Raw genomic sequence first — 18,796 nt, forward strand, 5'->3', positions numbered from 1 at the left:
TTTAAGGCTTGCTATGTTTTGTGTCTGGAAGTGATGCAAGAGAGAATAACTCCATCCTTACTTCATTGATGAGCTTTGTCGGAATACCTGTGTGTGAACCCTAAAACAGCATGATCATTTGTTTCTTGCTTGGCTTTAGGCACGGAGATGGGAGCCCCAAGCCTGCTAAGCAAGGGCTTGACTGAGTTATGGCCCAGGATTTCGCTTCACTTTTTATTTTGAGAAAGAATCTCACTTACTTGCCCTCGTTGGCCTTACAATCTCAAGACACTGGAATTGTCCATTTTCTCCCCCAAGGTCTTTTCAGTGATGCTAACCCGGGCATTAAAATGTAGTTTTGACCTGCATACCCATGAGATACCCATGTTACACACTCAGCTTTCTGACCTGTAAGATGCCCCTTATTTTGATGCCTCTTGGACTTAGTGTGTGGTTTCCTGTTACGGGCTCAGTGTTGTAATCTGACTGACTGTGTTCCTAGGTGTGTTGAACTTGACTGTTGGGATGGAAAAGGTGAAGATCAGGAACCGATAATAACTCACGGAAAAGCAATGTGTACAGACATCCTTTTTAAGGTGGGTTTTAAGTGTTCACAATCATAGCTTTCCCAGACTTTTGAACAAATGCAGGAAACAAGAAAACAATTTTTTTCATTTTCCCAAACAATGTACCTTCACATTTCTTTTTCTCTCTTTTTAAGGAGAAAGTCAAGACAGGTATTATTCGTTGTATAATATTCCCTTCATGGTCTTGTTTGCAAATGATAACTATAATGCACAGAGATCCTTTAGCAGAGTCTACCTAGTTCTAGCCCAATACAATTAATTTTTGGCCCAGTTGGGTACATACAGCCTAGCTACTCGAGATGCTGAAGTAGGGAGATTGCTTGAGTTTAGGATTTCAAGGCTAGCATGGAAGACACAACGAGAAATTTCCTCAAATTAAAATCAACAAAACATTTTTTATCTTACCTATCTATTTGCTTGTCCACTTTCTGTTATTCCTGAGAGACTCCAAGGTAGCATAAAAAGATAAACAAAGCTTATACATAGCCTTATAATAAGGAGACAGTGAGGTTGGCATTGTGAATGATTGTTAGGAAATATTAGAAATATGGAAACTTTACCACAAACCAAGCTCTACACTTTCAAAGGATTTAGAGCCAAGAAGAAAACATGATTCCTAGGACCAGCAGTAAGCATGGTCATTTCAGTACCAAGGCCAGTGAGAAGTTCCCCACTGAAGCTTCCCACCTAAAGTTAAATAGTTAATAAACAAGGCATCTCATGGGATCTTTGGGTGGTGTCTACATGTGATTTGAAGGCTAGTTTCTTAGTGTGTTCTTCCACATATCCATAGTATTCCACCAAAGCTAAGAAAATGTGTGGTAGGCTGATGTCAGAAACATCCATGCCTGCTGGTTTGCACAGTCTAGGATAGATGGTGACGATGTCTGAAACAATGGCCCTGAGCTCTGGTGACTACTCAAATCACCAAGGTGTCTTTCAAACCAGAGATGCCTCAATTCTGTACATGGAATGTTCCATCCATATCATGTTTCTTAGACAAGGTATTTGTGACTTTCAGTCAGCAACAATTCAAGATCATGATTTCTAAGGAGAGTTAGGGTGCATTCAAGTGAGCAGGTATGAGTTCATACAGTTATCAAATGACAAAACCAGAAATGTCCTCCTACAAGAACTAAGGAGATCAGTCAGGACACAGCATGGGAAAGAATCACCCAGAAGGAAAGCAGACTGCAAGGGCAAAGCCAGAGTTTTTCTCAAGTGAAAATTCTGGAACATTTACTAGGCAATTAAGTGTGTGGTCATTTTTACCTGTGAATAAACTTTAAGAAATAACAATTAAATGACTGATTCAATAGGATATTTTCAAGTTTGTCATTTTATCCGCCCTGCCATGGATAATTATTGTAGAAACATTTTCTGACTTGCTGAGGAGTGACGATGCTTGCCCTGTGGTTAGCTACAGACCAGTAAGAACTTGTAGATTTATAGTGTGAGAGTGTGATTATAGAAGCTTTGGTTCGAAGTCCCTTTCTCTAAAATAATCATGAGGGCTAACCCTCAGATTCATCTTGTCTATGTCATAAGATACAAGTTATGGGGAAGTGTCAGCCCATTTGGAAGTAGGCAGGGATATAAAAGTGAAGTCAGAGCCCATGCCTGTTTTACCTCACATGTGACCTGAATACAGAGGAGACCCACTTTTCACTCGGCTCACCGGAAACAATGGATATTGCAGCTGTCATAGCAGTACAGTAGGTCAACAAAGAACGGCGGGCACAGACATAGGCCAAGATGATTCCAAACTCGGAGGAAGGACAGTTAGAAGCTTCCAGAAATCCTTGTGTTACTACCAGCACATTTCTCCAGAAGAGTGAGTTGAAGAATAGACTGTCATGAAAATGCCTGTACAAAGCTTACGCTCGCCTCGAGGAGAGTGATGCGGGCCAATGGCGTGGCTTTGTGGTTGAGCACATCCTTCAAGGCTCTGCATTCAAAGTGCTACACAAAAGGGGGCAAGAGGAGCCAGAGTCCCTGGCTCTGCGCATTGTCAAGTGAGAACCAGCAGGCCACTCAAGTAATGTCACTTAATAAATAGCACTGGAGAAATAGAAGAGAGCTTTGACTGAAAAGCAATGTCCTAAACCTCTTGAGTCCCCCCAGGAGGGGTGTCTAGGCAGACGTGTTCTCCAGGTCAGAACTGTTAAAGCTGACTTTCTGAAACGCTCAGTTAGTGGGCTGTGAACGGTGTCAGGTGCCTTAAGTCTGTCTGCTCTTTTCTTTCATAAACACTCTTTGTCGTTAAAGGATGTAATCCAGGCCATCAAGGAAACGGCGTTTGTCACATCAGAATACCCTGTCATTCTCTCCTTCGAAAACCACTGCAGGTATAAAGGCTCCTTCTTTTCCACGTCCCTCCTTGGTGGTGTTTCAGATCCCTCACTCTTCGTCCTGCTGTTCATTATTTCTTTTAACTAACTGAGTAGTTTGCTGTCCGATGTGCTAAGTCGCAAGTCACCCTCCAGTGAGGACACAGTCATTCCCACCCTGTCTACCAAGAAGTCATCTTCATGTGACTCAGTAATGCTTTCCCTGAACAAAAGGCCAGAAATTAGGGGACACCTAGTCTAAAGTTCCTTTGAGATGGAAAATTTGGCAATAACTTGGAATGCATCCTTAGGCTTTTTTTTTTTTTAAATTTAAAGTTGTACCAATTAAAGTCTGTACACTGTATTACAAGTATAGCTCCAGTTAATGCTATAAAGACAGCCCTGCACTTTGTAAAGCAGAGGAGTCTAGTTGTCAGAATGGATGTCTCTCTTTCTTGGAGAGCTAATGGACACTTGAGTTTACAAATGCCACTTCTTTCTCCCCAGCAAATATCAACAGTACAAGATGTCCAAGTATTGTGAAGATCTATTTGGGGATCTCCTGTTGAAACAAGCACTTGAGTCGCATCCAGTACGTATTTTTAGCAAACCAGAGTTCCAGCATGAATGGATTTGTTTTGAAATGTGTTTTTCAGGGGTCAAGTAGCACTGGAGGCTGAATACTAAGGATTTTCATATTTATTTAGATTCTCTGGTACAAAAAGCTTTTATCGTGCTTCAGAGGGATGTAGAGAGGAACACAAAGTAAACATCTGACTTGGTTTAATCCGGCTGCTCTCAGGACCTCGTGTTTTATGTTTCATAAAGCTTCCAAGCCAAGAGTCCAGGCCCCTCCGTGCGTCCCAGTGTCCATTGCATTCTGAGTCACTTCAGATACCCGTAAAAGCACCTGCACTAGGGCCCCACCTACACCGGTTCGGTTCTGATTGACCCAGGGTCATAAGCAGGTGCATGATTTAAGTCCTCCAGGTGAACAAATGTGTGCCCAGGGTTCAACACTCATGGGAGCCCGTCGCTGTGGGAAAAGCTCCAGACTGATGTCCTAAGACACAGAGGTCAAGTTCCCAACTCCAAAGTAAATACTCAGGCAAAGTCACATGACCGTTTTTGAACTTCATTATATACCTGCCAGGTTGTTCATTAAGCACTTGTTATTAAAGTCCGTGGTCCATAGGAGGGCTTTATGGAGTCTGAATGCATTTGTAAGCGTTCCAGAGAATTCCTTGGATTTCTGTCAGGATCCCTAACATCCAAGAGGATGAGATGCACTGTGGCAAGGTGTTACGAGAAGCAAGGCTTGCTAAAATTAAAGTGCTCTATTAGGCTGTTCAGCCTTCCTGTGACTATGGTAGCATTCGACAAAAGGAGAGGGGCAGGAAAGTCCATGCATGACAAGAGGGTGTTTGCTACGTGAATGACTTGGCTGCTCTAACCGTGGATTTTTCCCAAAGGTGTGTGTGGCAGCAGAAAGCGCATGGAGGCCAGGCTGCATCCTTTGCTCTCTGCTGCCTGCTGAAGCACTGGGGCAGCTGCACTCCCCGCACTCCCTCTTTCCTCCACACTTGGCCTGACTGTTGGCTGCCAGTGCCTATGGCTCTCTGTGGAATATGACCTCTAGTCAGTGGTCAGGCTCCGATCACATGAGAGACAGGCCGGACGGGGTCTGAGAATGAACTCCCCCACAAATCCCCTCACTCGGTGTTCCTAAGGGCTATTTCTGAGCACCTGTTCTCTTCTGACCCTTGGGATCCCCAGCTAGATTCCCTGTTTGCCACCCTGGGGTGCCCCAGTGATAACATCTGAATTACATCCTTCACTGGCCGTCTCCTCCTTTCTCTTGCTTCTCCACCTCTCTGTTGACCTGTGCAGGAACCGGCTTAAACTTGTGATGTGTTAGTTCTTGTCTAGGAAGATGACTCTGAGGGATTCTGTCCAAAGAAGCATCCTTGATTTATTTTATTGCTGTGGTTTCCTTAGCCTTCTGTTCTCTTGGGTAAGAGAGGAGACTTGATATTTGCAAAGGCCATTGTGTTTGTCTTAATTAACTAAATAATTAATGTGCATCCCAAATGCTGCTCATCCCCCAGGTCCCTCCCTCACAGAGTCCCTTCCCTTCTCCTCTGAGAAGGTGGGACCCGCTGGGTACCCCCCAACCCTGGAAGTCTCTGCCAGATTAGACACATCATCTGCCACTGAGGCCAGACCAGGCAGCCATGAAGACTGAATGTTCTTTGGTTGGTGGCTCAGACTCTGAGAGCTCACAGGGGGCCAGGTTTGCTGACTCTGTAGGGTTTGCATCCCCTTCAGGGCCTTCAGTCCTTAACCCCAACTCTCCCATAAGTGTCCCTGACCTTTGTGTAATGCTTGGCTGTTGGTATCTGCATCTCTTTCAGCTGGGTAAAGCCTCCCAGAGGACAATTATGCTAGACTCCTGTCTACAAGGATAACAGAGTGTCATTAATAGTGTCAGGAGCTGGTTCTTGCCCATAGGATGGGTTTTAAGTTGAGCCAGTTATTGGTTGGCCTTTCCTTTGGTTTCTGCTCCATCCTTGCATTTCTTTTAGACAGGACAAATTTTGGGTCAAAAGTTTTCTGGATTAGTTGGTGTCCTTATCCCTCCACTGGGGGGTCCTCCAGGCCTCTTCAGGTTCCATATCCCCACTGTTAGGCATCTCAGCTAAGGTCACCAGCATTGACTACTATCCCAGGTCTCTAGGACTTCCTAGACATCCCATTTCCATTTATTCTCTGGCCTCTCTCCTATCTCTCACTACACCTGATCCTAACCACCCATCCCTCTCTCCCACCCAGTTCCCTCCGTCCCTCTGCCTCCTATGACTATTTTGTTTCCCCTTGTAAGTGTGATTTTTTTTTTTTTGTGAAGGGACGTACACATTCCCAGGGAAGGGACCAGTGCCACCAGGCAGCCTGCAGCAGGCAGCCGTCAGTTAAAAGTCCTAAGAAGTCAATGCATAGACTTGCTTCTGAAACATAGGGTAAAGTAATGAGTTGTGAGATAAATGGTTGTGTGGAAAGATGCATAGGTAAGAGCGTGTGGCTAATAGCTGGGTGGATGGGGAGTGAATAGGTAGACAGAGGCCAGTCCCACTGATCACAGAAAATGACCTAAACAGACTTAACTTCCTGTAAAGTACAAACATGACACCACAGCGAAGTTCAGATTCTAGCCATTCAAAACTCTCCCATGTTTAGAGAACCCATAAAAATCCCACGTCAGTCTGGTGAGAAGAGAGGCTTAGTCTGTGACCTGCTGCAGACGCAGGGGCGATCTGAGGCCATTCAAGTGCTTTATGATGGACCTGAGATGTGAAAAGCCCACCATACAGCAGGACTGCCACCCCCAGCCCCTCTCAGGTCAGACCCTACTCTACTAGGGAGCTTGGATCCATCTGTATACCCCAGAAGACTGGGGGTGCTCCAGCTTTACAGCATTGTTTAAATTAAAGTTGAATTCAGTGAGCTAATGAGCATTGGGCAGAAGCAGAGCTGTGCACACTGCCATCTAGTGGATGCTGGCTGGTATGACTCCCGGCCCCTGGGGCTCTTCCGCTCCGGAATCGAGCATGAAGTCCCTACCTAACTGAGCTCTTTCTATATATCTCTAGCTTGAACCAGGAAGGCCCTTGCCGTCTCCTAATGACCTCAAAAGAAAAATACTCATCAAGAATAAGAGGCTGAAGCCTGAAGTTGAAAAGAGTAAGTCAGTTGCACATGTGGCTTTTGAGCAGTTCGGCTGTCTAGATGAAATCTGATTTAGAACAGATTTGGGAAAGGAATGGTGGAATGCAGATAGTACATTTATCTTCCAGCGTTATTCCACTACATTCCCATTAATCCTTAGTTCTTACAACTGGTCCATTCAGTGGAAACCCTCCATGTGTTTACGTGCAAAAAATACAGAAGGAAAAAGGGTTTGTACTGCTACATACATTGCCACGGTTTTGTTCATAAAAGATAAATTAATTTACGCTCACATTGGAAACATCTCAGTGTTGTAAGGCCGGGGAAGCGGCTCCAGGGTTAAACGCTCACCGTGCATGCGTGAGGATCTGAGTCTGATCAACGAGAATCCACACGCTTAACCTGAACACCCGTGATGCCCCTAAAGACGGAAGGGGAAGACAGAGAGTTTCTCACACTTCCTAAGCGATCTAGCATCTGTTCTCATCTCCGTGTGTGATGATACTTACAGAACAGCTTGAAGCTTTGAAAAGCATGATGGAAGCTGGAGAGTCAGCCGCCCCAGCTAGCATCTTGGAAGACGACAATGAAGAGGAAATAGAAAGTGGTGAGTTGTGGGGCCGGGGAAGAAGGCTGCATGGGTAAAATGCTCGCCGTGCAGGCGTGCAGATTATAATCTGAATACCCAGAATCCACATGCTTAACACGAACACCTGCAATGCCCGTGAAGATGGGAGGAGGAGATAGAAGAATTTCTTTAAGTCCATGAGCCAGCTAGTTTGGCAAAAGCACTAGAAACCACCATGAGAGCCAGCCTCAAAACAAGATGGGAGGTGATGCCTGACAACCAAGGTTGTCCTCTGATCTCCATGTGTGCACTGTGGACATATACTCACTGTCTTTCACATACTCTCATTGGCACACATAAACGTATGCCACAGACATCACACACACACACACACACACACACACACACACACACACACTCACTCACTCCCCGCACACACACTCATACACACACACACACACACACACTCCTGCACAGACACGTACACACACTCACACTCCCCGCACACACACTCATACACACACACATTCCTGAACACATACACACTCCTACACACACACACACACACACACACACACATACACACTTCTGCACACACAAAGAGTTATGAGATGTCATTTTAAGGTACAAGTTTTTAAAAGGGTTATATTGGAAATAAGAAAAACATTAATCTCTCTTAACAAACTCCTTTGACTAGCAATGACTTTATCTTGCTAAATATTTAGGAGTACTTCATCTTTTGAGGGAATGGCATTTTTATAGATACTGTTATTTCCATTTTATCTGAGCACTGGATGTTAGTGGCTTAGCTGTCTCCCTTCCCATTGTGAACTGAGCCCTTCAGAAAAGATTTCCAGTCAGAGACTCGGCCTTTAATCACTTGCTGTATTAGGCAGGAGTTGAAGAGAATTTTTGAAAGGTCCACTCTATAATCCTTTATGTTTTGTAAAGAAAAACATGAATGTCAGTTTTGTTACTGATAGTAATAAGACATGTGATAAGAGAAGCGAGTGAAGTGATTGACTGATGCTCATAAAGTGAACTTGAGAGTCAAAGCCTATATTGCAATTTTGTTAAGCCTGGGTGTAGCTCAGTGATATAGCACAGGTTTAACCTGCATGAGGCCTTCTCAACCAGGGTCCCTGGAAGCCTTACTGAAAATATGAATATTGACCATCACCTATTTAGCCTCTCAATATAGCCAGCCATGATGTGCTGTTTAAAATTGGTGCTGGGGTTGTAACGCGATAGCATATTTGCCTAGTCTGAGCAAAGCCCTCGGTTCGGTTCTCTGCACTGAAAAATAATAATATACTACTTAGTAATAATAGTCACAAGTGGGCCATTTGAAAGTTTGGGGATGTTTTCAGATCGTGATCTCCTGGCCATGTATCCTGAGAATTACCTGGCCAGGTGATTGGAACTTGCATTGCTTTATGGAACCATGGTGCACAGACTGACTTAAGACTAATTACTTGTAGAAATTTTCTTATTACTCACACATATGGACTATGTCTGATTTTAGACTAGGTACATAGGTGAAACCCAAAAGCTATGAGAGTTACCTAATTTTACTCACTGTCTCTTATTGAAGACCCTCACTGTGGGAGAGATTCCATTAAGAAACAAGCCAAGTTTCCATAGGGTTTAACTTCAATCTCAGAGAAAAAACCATAGCGTTTGGCTTCCTTGTGTTTCTCTGTGCCTAGTGGGATCTAAATGACCAAAGATCTCTGGTATTATTCAGTTAGTTCCTATAATGTTTGTGCCTTATTACATAATGCACCATCCACATTTGGAGGCAGAAATCTGTGGTGATTTATAATTACCTCTCAGGATTTTGTGAGCAACTGGGGTTTATTTGGCTAGTTCTTGAGTTTTTTTTTAATACAGTTGCTAGCAGGTGGACATCTGGAGTCGGCATCTTTTTAAGATTTGTAGACAATTTAGACAAGATTGCTCTCTAGTTTAACCATCTGTGGAGCTCAGCTGGGTCATTGTAGCAGAGCATCCCCTGTGGCCTCTGTGTAATTTCAGCATCTCACAACATTTGCTAAGTTATACCATCCAAGAACCCGGGCCCTAGATGCAGGAAGTAGGAGCTGTTACGTTATTTAAGAACTATGAACACTTCATCTCTATTTTGTTCATCGACGCAGTGAGTGGCAGATCAGATATCAGTTCAGCTATCTTTGGATGTATAATATGTAACCATTAGATTTTTCAGATTTAAAAAAAATACAAAATATTTAAGAATAATATATATATATATATATATATATTAAGAAAATAAGCGCTCTCATTCTCCAGTGCCCCTGAAGCTTAAAGATATCCGGTAGTTTGTACACAATCCCTTAGTTATAAGACAGTGTGAGGCATCCGGCATTTAGTAGCAAAGTTAAATATAACTGTGAGTGCTCTATGGACTTGTGTGTGCTCAGGAAATGCTAACATATATTCAGATACTCTGTATAAGTCCTAGTTACTAAGTATCTACCAGGAATATACGGTTTACGCCTAAATAATCAGGTTAGACTACTTATGCAGGTACCCATTATCCAAAATACTTGGCCGGAGAAGTAGTTCTGATCTCAAGATTTTTCTACATTTAATTTTTTTAATTTCATAATCTGTGGCCCACCCTGCTGAGCCCTGGAAAACCAGGCTTCTGGGTGACTGCTCTTACCCCCAAGCTCACATTTTCTGATTCCTAGCTATTTCATAGATTACCAATTGAGTATCCCTAATACAAAAATGTGATATCCAAAATACCGTGAAATCTGAAACTCCTTGTTTGTTACCACAATGATCACACAGCTTAGGATTTTGGAACACTCTGGTTTTTTGACTTTCAAATTCAAGATAATCAACTGTGTATGAAACAGACACTGTAGAGGTGGTGCGTGGTCTCCCGGTCCTGGTTATGTGCGTAGGTCATATGAACCTTCTCTCGAGTTCTCTTAAGGTTATGGGCAGGGTCTTATTTAGCCTCATGAATTTTCTTTCTATCTGTTAAGCAGCTGATCAAGAGGAAGAAGCCCACCCTGAATACAAATTTGGAAATGAACTTTCTGCCGATGACTACAGTCACAAGGAAGCGGTTGCAAACAGCGTCAAGAAGGTCTGAGGCATTGTATTCCCATTCTTAAATGGTTTTTAAGGGGTGGCAGTTATTGTGGGAAATTTGGGGCTGTGACAACAAGAGAACCAGGTATTGTGTTTTTCTCTTAATTATATAGGACAAAATTCTCTGCTGTGGGACCAGAATTTGACACTCTCACAATATTAAGTTTCAGAGGACCTATAAATTACTCATTAATTGTACCCTCTAAGGGTCACTACCCAATTGGGCAGGTACTTTTAAATATCACCGTTTATAGTAGTAGAGCTGACAAGGAGAGACGCAGTATCGCAGGGCCAAAGGTTACCCTGCTGGCATCATTAGGAAACTGCCTTCTGGATGTGTCAGGTGAAGCCTCGGTACAGAGCTGGTCCAGCTGGCAAGAAAAGCATCCGCCTAGCAAAAGGATGAAAAAGTCCAGCCATTCAGCCAAGGAAAGTTGTCATTGGGTTCCTAGAACTTGTCAGGCCCAGCTTAGGATGCACTTTCATTTTGCCTTTTGTTAGCTTCTACGGGTCTCCTACAGTTCAGGAGAACAGATGGGAAACACGGAGTAAAAGAGTCAAGGAAGCCTATAATTCAATTGTGGCTCGAACTATTATGACAATAAAAATGAGTGCTAAAGTGGAGACCAGGAGAGAACAGGGCGACTGGAATAAGGAAGAGAGGGACTCACTATGCAGAGAAACAGAGAATAACATTTCATACCACAGGACCGCAGTAAGAGCAGAGATGGCGTGAGTGGAGCAGATGGGATGATTGAAGGGTGAAGCAAGGTGATATGTGTCAGGTGGAAATGAGGTAATTGAGAAGTTTCTATGAGAAATTAAAAATGAGGGTGTAACATGACCTGTTTCACATAAAACTAAGTGGGGAGAGGGTATCATAGAAGACTGTGGCGGGCCCTTTGTGGCCTCTCACCTAGAGGAAAGTAAAGGCAAAAGTGTGGAAAACAGTGAGAGTGGGCTTTTAACTGGTCAGAAGCAGCCCTGGTGGTTAGAGAGTAAAGAGGGAGGAGATAGAAGAGTCCAAGGCATAGCAAGGGCACAGGCAATGGTACAGTTTCCCGATGATGGACTGAACTTCGTGAAGGTAAGGAGAAACAAGGTAACCTCCTGGAATCCTTGTTGGAGGAGCAGGGTAGGCAGTGGTACTGTTGACTGGGGTGGGAAACAATGAGAAAGGACTCTGAAGTTTCCAGTGAGACAGGCAACTGGAGAGGTCTGTAAGCTGTTCCAGTGGACGTTCCGAGGAGGGACATTGATCCCTGACCTCTTGTTCTATCTAACCTTGGGTAAGTTATTTAACCTCTCCCCGATTTTGCTTCCCCATCTTGAAAACGAAGGTCATAATGTCTGTTTCATCAGGTTCTCATCACAGAGCAAAAGAGCTTACATCGGCGCCGTCCACACGGCAGCCGCTGTATAGTAGCAGGTCTGCTATGCTCTCATTACTTTCATCCTCATTATCACGGTCGTCAGCACTCATACAACAGCACTGGTGTGTAGAAAGGAGGTTGAGCAAGAGCAGTGAGTTCGAGAGATAATGTTTGAAGTCGTGGGAATTGCTTAGATGACTCACGAGAGGTAGAAAAGAAGGCCCGTGTGGAGCCCTAATCCATAGAGGGCTCACGGGAGAGGAGCCAGGAGGAAAGAGCAAAGGCTTTGCCAGCAGCCACACCGAAGAGAACAGGACAGTTAGGGGCTTTGGATAAGAAGACCTGTGTCCACTAGGTTAGTAGCATGGAGGTCAGTGGGATAGGGAAGTTTTGGGAGAGCACTTGGAGGAAAGGAAGTGGCGGGACAGACAGGCAGAGAGGATGAGGAATTGTTTCCGTCTTGAACTGGAAGAATCAAGTGCGCTGATATCCGAGATGTGAGATGTGGAACGGATGCTCTTTTCAACCTGGCTGATGTCTCCTGCTCTGGAAAGAAAGCCACTGGTGTGGTGAGACTAGACGAGATCATAGCAATGTCAGGGTGTGGTCGTTAGTGAAGTAGGGACGCCTGCTTTGTGAGGATGATGGACAGAGATGCAGGTACAAAGGTTTGATGGCAGAAGGATAGGAGATTATTTGTCTGGGAGAAAAGTCAAAGAAATGTTATCATTTCTGATGACAGGGAATCCTGAGTGCCATGAGAGAGCAGATGCCCACTAAGACTCAGGATGCTGCTGTGCTCCACAAAGTACTCAGCAGTACTGTCTCAGGCGGGGCTGGCATGACAGAAATAGCAGACTTGCTGGTTCAGATACCAAAAATGTATTTCCTGATGATCTCTGGGATGGATGTCAAGGTCAAGGTGCCAGTCAATATGTTCCAGAAATCTCTTTTAGCAGGTACATTGTCCCATAGTGGAAAGAAAATGGGAAAGTAAGATTTTTCTTATTTCTTCTTCTAAGAGGACTAACCTCACCATGAGGATTCACCTATGACCTGATTACTTCCTGCAAGCCCCTTCTCCAAGTTTGGATAAGCCTTGCCTTACAATGTGATTATGATAAATCCACTCTAAACATTGAAAATGTAGGTTAAAAATGCACCTAACACACTTAAATTGAACAGTATAGCTTAGCAACATAGCATCCTCTAGAACTTTGGTCATTTACCCTCAGGCTTAGGTGGCTGACAAGGAGCCACTGTCCTGCATCACAAGAGGACTCCAAAGTGTATCTGTAGCCATAAAAAGAGCAACCTGACAGTATCGAGTGAGTTTCCACTGAATGAATACCACTCATACCCTCATAAAGAAAGCAATCATAAACAAGCCATCATTATATTGGGGACCATCAGTCCATCACACTGAAGTCAGGGTTCACCACATGCTTTTGGTTGGGATGCAAACACCGAGTCACAAACATGAATGTTGGCTTACCGACGACCGTTTGCACTCCATTTTACATTTAAGGGAAGCTGGCCACATTGACAACCATTTTCAACCTTCATGCTTTAATCCTTAGTGAAATGTTTACAGTGAAACAACTAAGACTGTCAACAAGGGAGGGAAATAGCATCAAGATGAGGATTGATAAAAGTATAAAACCATGAATTTTTAGAATACCTGCGACATATGCTTTCGATGACGGCTTCATGTCATCAATAATTTACCTACCATTATAAGAAATAAATAGAGTAAGAAGTTTACATATGCTTATTTACCCAAGGACAGACGAATGAGTTTGGAAATTTGCCCTTTAGAGAGGTAAACAAAATAATTCTCTTTCTCTAATTTAGACCTCAGATGACCTTGAACATGAAAACAACAAAAAGGTAACAAAACAATCCTCAAGCATTTTCTCCATCAGGAATCACCCGCATGTGGACTTCTCACATTAACCTTGATGGTCTTCCTGGCCCTTGCAGTGCCAGGGTCACTGTTCATAGTATTCACATGCCTGATTCACCTAGTTGCTGTACAACCATTAAAGCCGATTTAAGACATAACCAAGGCAGGCGAGACAGTTTCCCTAGAAGTAAGTATTCAATGTACTACACTATCTCCTTAAATGGAATGAGAGTTCCGTCAAAGGAGAAGGTTACATAATTATTAGCATATTGAATGTGAAGATAAAAATAACCAGTAGGTAATCGGAGCCATATGATAGTGTGGTGGAATCGATCGTGGTTCTGAAGGTGCCAATCCTCTGAAGGTTACCATTCATCATAGGGTTCTCAGAATTCAGTCGCATTGGGCACTGGCCTTACTGTGAAGAAAATATATTACATTTTGTTTTCTTTTATGCTCCACAAGGTTCTCGTTGTTTGTACACGTATTTCATTGTGCAATGCCGAGACCAATGGCAGTCACGCACAGAATTTGCCAATTCCCCGGATTGTCACTCACAATTCAGAACAGAGAACATCCTGCCTTGCTGTCTGTAGGGTCTTGTTGCATATAGAATGAAGTGTCATCTTATTTCCTGACTATTCATCCTGAAGGGATACCCTCCCGTGTTCACAAGGACCCTCTATGCCCGGATTGATTTTCTTAAGATGGTAGGGTCAGAAGTACACAGACTGGCTAATTCGATGTTTTCCATGTTAGCTGGATGATTTTAGTCCCCAAGGCCTCAGTTTTGCCCTGCGGCTACTGGGAGTTCTCATGATACACGGGGGTACATTCCAAAATCCTTCAAGTTCAGTAAGATGAGGAGATTTCAGTCTAAGTGCAACAGGACCCCGCAGACAGCACGGCGGGCATACCCTCATGGCTCCAACATACAGCACTGGTGTTCTGAGCATGAGACACATGGGACAAAACAGATTTGGCTCTTGCCCATATTTGGCATGGTGAGTGGACTCTGGGCTTATATGGAAAAAGATGAAAATGGGCATAAGTGTCATGTACTCTATCACAGACTTTCACAGGAAGAAGCAGGCTGATGTCAAAGATGCAGAGGTTAGGTCCTCAGCCAAAGCGAGCAGATAAGCTAACTGACCTTACTCACTGTGCACCCGAGCTGTTTCTGTTCTTAGATTGAGTCTCTTGGAGGAAAATAACTCCAAAGTTCCCAACAAAATACCGACCACTTTTCGGGACACCCATTTTGTTGATGAATGAGTTATTTTTGCTTTAATTTCTCAAGAAATGCAAACAGTCGTTTGTAGTTTTTCTCTGTACAATGTAATATGTCCTATGTAGCAAGTTACCAAGTTCTTTTGATAGTAAGTGCATTAATAGAGATAACTAAATCATATGTGTGTGTGTGCTGCAAGTTCCTGAAGAGATTACTTTAAAACGTGGTCTCCAGTTCCCCATTGGCAGTGCCTGAAAACTCGGCTGTGGAATGACAACCCTTTAGGCCTCCTCCAGCAGATCTCTTCCAGCGGGGCCTGCAGTTTCTGCCTACAAAGCCTGTGGGTGATTTTGATGTATGCCATTGCTGGATGGCCACCCAGTGGAGCTTTGTGTATTGGCCTGAATGGTAATACTGCAGTCTATCACTGTCGGTGTTGGGTGAGACCTGGTAAAGTTTCTTGAACGTTTGATGGTCCTTTGAAAACCTAACAGATAAAATGAATGCTTTCAGGTTATCTCCTTTTGTATTAAAACCTATGACTTTTAAAGTAAAACTTTAAGAGAGCAACAAGGTCTGTTACATATTAATTTACGCAATGCAGATACTCTTTTAATTAGGATGCCTAAACTGAATCCGTGAGTCCCTTTGAAGCCATCCACTTAAACGGGTTTGTCCTTGTGCTTGCAGGGCCTGGTCACCGTAGAGGATGAGCAAGCATGGATGGCATCTTATAAATACGTAGGTGCTACCACGAACATCCATCCGTACTTGTCCACGATGATCAACTATGCCCAGCCCGTGAAGTTTCAAGGTTTCCACGTGGCTGAAGGTAACATTGCAGGTTAAATGCAGTAGCTTTCCTGTCTGCTTCCCTGTCGCACTGGCTGCCCCGCTGATTTGTTGCCATCTTTTTTCTTTGTGGATGTCCATCACTTCACCTGACTTGATTCACTTGTGGTGGTATTATGCTGTCATTCTCCAAATCATCCACGAGGTGGCGGTGCAAGACTGTGACTTAGCTTGTAGCTTTCCGTATGCTTTCGTAAGGCTTCTTTATTTACTTTGTTATGACAAACTATATTAGTAATATTTATGAGGCACAGTACCTGTCTTTGTTACCTGTGTGTGTATATTGTGTAATCTATGGCTTCAGGAGAGTGAGGAAAACTTAATCAGTGGGTACAAATGCCTTGAGTTAGGGAAGTAAGATTTGATGTTCTGTGGTACATAACTCCTATTCAAAAGTTGGTTCCCCACGAAAGCCCGTTCAAAAGTAGTTAAAGGTATTTCCTAACCATTTCTGGCCCGAAGAGTACGTTATTATCAAAAACTGCATATCGCAGCAGTGACTATGACACTTGGGTTGCATATCACTTGTTTAGTGAGTCCACATTTAATTCATCATATGCACAGAAAGTTAGTGAAACTCAGAGCAAATGACACACACAGTCATGTAGCATGGGCCACGAATTCTTCCTGAGCTGGGATGTAAGATGCTGGTTGTGATTCTGTCTGCTGCTTGCTTTTTGAGGGGTTTGATGGCTGAGTTTCTGAGTACATCTTTGCTTGTCTTTTACAGAGCGCAATATTCACTATAACATGTCTTCTTTTAACGAGTCGGTTGGCCTTGGCTACTTGAAGACGCACGCGATTGAGTTTGTAAAGTATCCTAACGGACTGTATGGGATGAATGGTGCTCTCAAGGACCGGCAGGGATCTCTGCAGTAGATTGGCAGTGGTCTATAATTTTAATATTTAGCTTTTTGTATAATTTTTATCATAGCGCTGTAAAATGGTGTCCCCAGACGTACATGCGTTGTTTCCAGAATGCACACCGCAGCTGTGATTTCCTCTGAGCAGTGTTTATAAGGGGATTGGCCCCGTGCTATCTACCTGCTTGCCATTGTCCCGCACCCCACTGTTGTTGTTCTCTGTTGTGCGTTCGCCTTGGCTGCTCTTGGATTTCCTTAATCAGTTACCCAGTTACAATAAGCGACAAATGAGCCGCATTTACCCCAAGGGAGGCCGAGTTGATTCCAGTAATTACATGCCTCAGATTTTCTGGAACGCTGGTTGCCAGATGGTTTCACTGAACTATCAAACCCCAGGTAGGCGCTAATGTCCAGTGACCCCGAATTCCACAAGAACATTGGGACAGGGCAGCCATTGCAGCTGCTCCCGTTGGCCTGAGGCATTTTCTTTTTAAAGGAAGCTGCCATGTGAAAAAAATTTGTTTTTCTTGCATTTATATTAATGGCAAAAAATTAAATCCCCAAAACGAAGCCATAACAGAAGATGCCATTTCAGTTTTAATCCATTCCATCAATGCTATGAGTAGCCCCTATTCTATAATATTTTTAATTTCTCTCTCTTCTGTATCAAGCTTACATCTTTGTTCCCAGAGATGGGATTTGGTTTCAGTATCTTTGTGTGATAACTTAGTCTCTTTGCTCCTTTGGAAAATACCACAACCAAGGTGGCCATCCAGCAAACACGGATGGCAGCAGCACCTACCATAATATGACAGACTTTCATCGTAAACTCTGTAAGATGCCATGCAAAGAGATGTCATCAGAGTACTAATCTGTAGTTCAATCTTCCAGAATATATTCACGGGCAGGGTTTCAACATACAGTGGTGCTTTTTTTTCCCCTACAAATTCTAACTTTTGATAAATGTACAAATGCTTGAAGTTTTCCAAGTTTGCATCAGAGCCTCTGACCATAATCCTGTGACTACAGATTGGGAAATAGGAAAATAAGCATTAAAAAAAAGAGAGAGACAGATGGCACAAACCATATTTATTTTACATGACCGTGTTCTTCTGCATGGCTTTAAAATTTGGTAGAAACAGGAATAAAAGTAAAATAGCTAACTAAATAGCAACGCATGTCTGGTCAGTCCCTCACTTTGTGAGCAGCACCCTTGCCAGGACTTTGCAGGCATGGAGCCGTTTTCTTTTCTGGTCACTCTAACCTGAGGACCACTGTCCTTGCTCCGGACTCACCACCTCCTTTTGGTGGGAATATGAGCTGGCTGTATTTTTCACGCCTGGGGGAGCCTTCCTGAGGGCCAGAGCTCCTTACCAATGGATCACTGCGTGGAATCCTAGCCATCCTTTCTAGAAGAGTCTTTTCCAGGTCTTGAAAGAATCTCGAGTGTTTTTAGTAGGGACAGGACAACACGATGGCAGTGCTTTACTTACCAAGGACTCAAGCGGCCCTCCAGGAGGCCAGCGAGTCCGTGATAAAGGACAGCGTGATCCTAAAGCAGTTCATTGTCTGGGCAAACGTGTGCTTCATTCTGAAGAATGGAAAGAAAAATATCCACTTAATTTAGTTACTGCTCCTCTTCCTGCTCCTCCTCCTCCTCCCCCTCCTCCTCCTCCTCTTCCTCCTCCTCTCCTCCTCTTCCTCCTCCTCTCCCTCTTCCTCTTCCTCCTCCTCCTCCTCTCCCTCCTTGTCCTTCTCTTATTTATAAGAAGAAAGAGAAACCTTTCTCTGCTTACAAAGAAAATTTATAAATCAGGTCTTCCCATTCCCAGGGTAGCCCTATGAGAGTTCCAACACTCACACAGGGGCTGAGGGAGGGTAAGCAGCAACATTTTATGATTCTTATCCATTTTATAATGTTCCTTTTAATCAAGTTCTGTGTTCTTAATAGCCCTGTTGTGTGTCTCCAGCATCCCTGTCCCATGTGGCATTGAGACAACGCATACCCCTAACTATAGCTGGTGTCTATATCCCCAACTACTACGTCTCTACTCTGAATATCGAGTTAAGCATCGTATGACTTGTATACCAAATGCCGCTTAGTAAGCCAGTTCTAGGGTAATCTCTATGAAAATGTACCTGGTATTTAATTTAAACTAAATATATGAGGTCATTTCGGCATGGAAAAGAGTCATGGCCCCTAAACTAGGCCAATAGAATGCGATGGTTTAATGGAGAGAGCTTTGGACCTTGGAATA

The 18,796-nt window shown here is 43.6% G+C and overlaps 1 protein-coding gene across 24 annotated transcripts in view; it reads left to right on the top strand.

The window, feature by feature from the left end:
* Window positions 1–18,796, top strand: part of Plcb4 (phospholipase C, beta 4) — a 356,000-nt gene that overhangs the window by 292,909 nt on the left and 44,295 nt on the right. For 14 of the 24 annotated variants that reach the window (XM_030248529.1, XM_011239359.3, XM_011239357.3 and 11 more), the window contains 10 exons: window positions 482–575; window positions 2,835–2,914; window positions 3,404–3,488; window positions 6,544–6,634; window positions 7,131–7,226; window positions 10,205–10,308; window positions 13,541–13,576; window positions 15,514–15,655; window positions 16,406–16,490; window positions 16,810–16,934. In XM_030248529.1, coding sequence (XP_030104389.1) covers window positions 482–575; window positions 2,835–2,914; window positions 3,404–3,488; window positions 6,544–6,634; window positions 7,131–7,226; window positions 10,205–10,308; window positions 13,541–13,576; window positions 15,514–15,655; window positions 16,406–16,490; window positions 16,810–16,934 — 938 coding nt within the window. The remainder of the gene's footprint in view (window positions 1–481; window positions 576–2,834; window positions 2,915–3,403; window positions 3,489–6,543; window positions 6,635–7,130; window positions 7,227–10,204; window positions 10,309–13,540; window positions 13,577–15,513; window positions 15,656–16,405; window positions 16,491–16,809; window positions 16,935–18,796) is intronic. The other 10 variants (NM_001355153.1, NM_013829.3, NM_001355156.1 and 7 more) reach the window with 3 other exon arrangements.

The sequence above is a fragment of the Mus musculus genome, chromosome 2 (genome assembly GCF_000001635.26).
Source record: "Mus musculus strain C57BL/6J chromosome 2, GRCm38.p6 C57BL/6J".
In the NCBI taxonomy this organism is placed as follows: domain Eukaryota; kingdom Metazoa; phylum Chordata; class Mammalia; order Rodentia; family Muridae; genus Mus; species Mus musculus.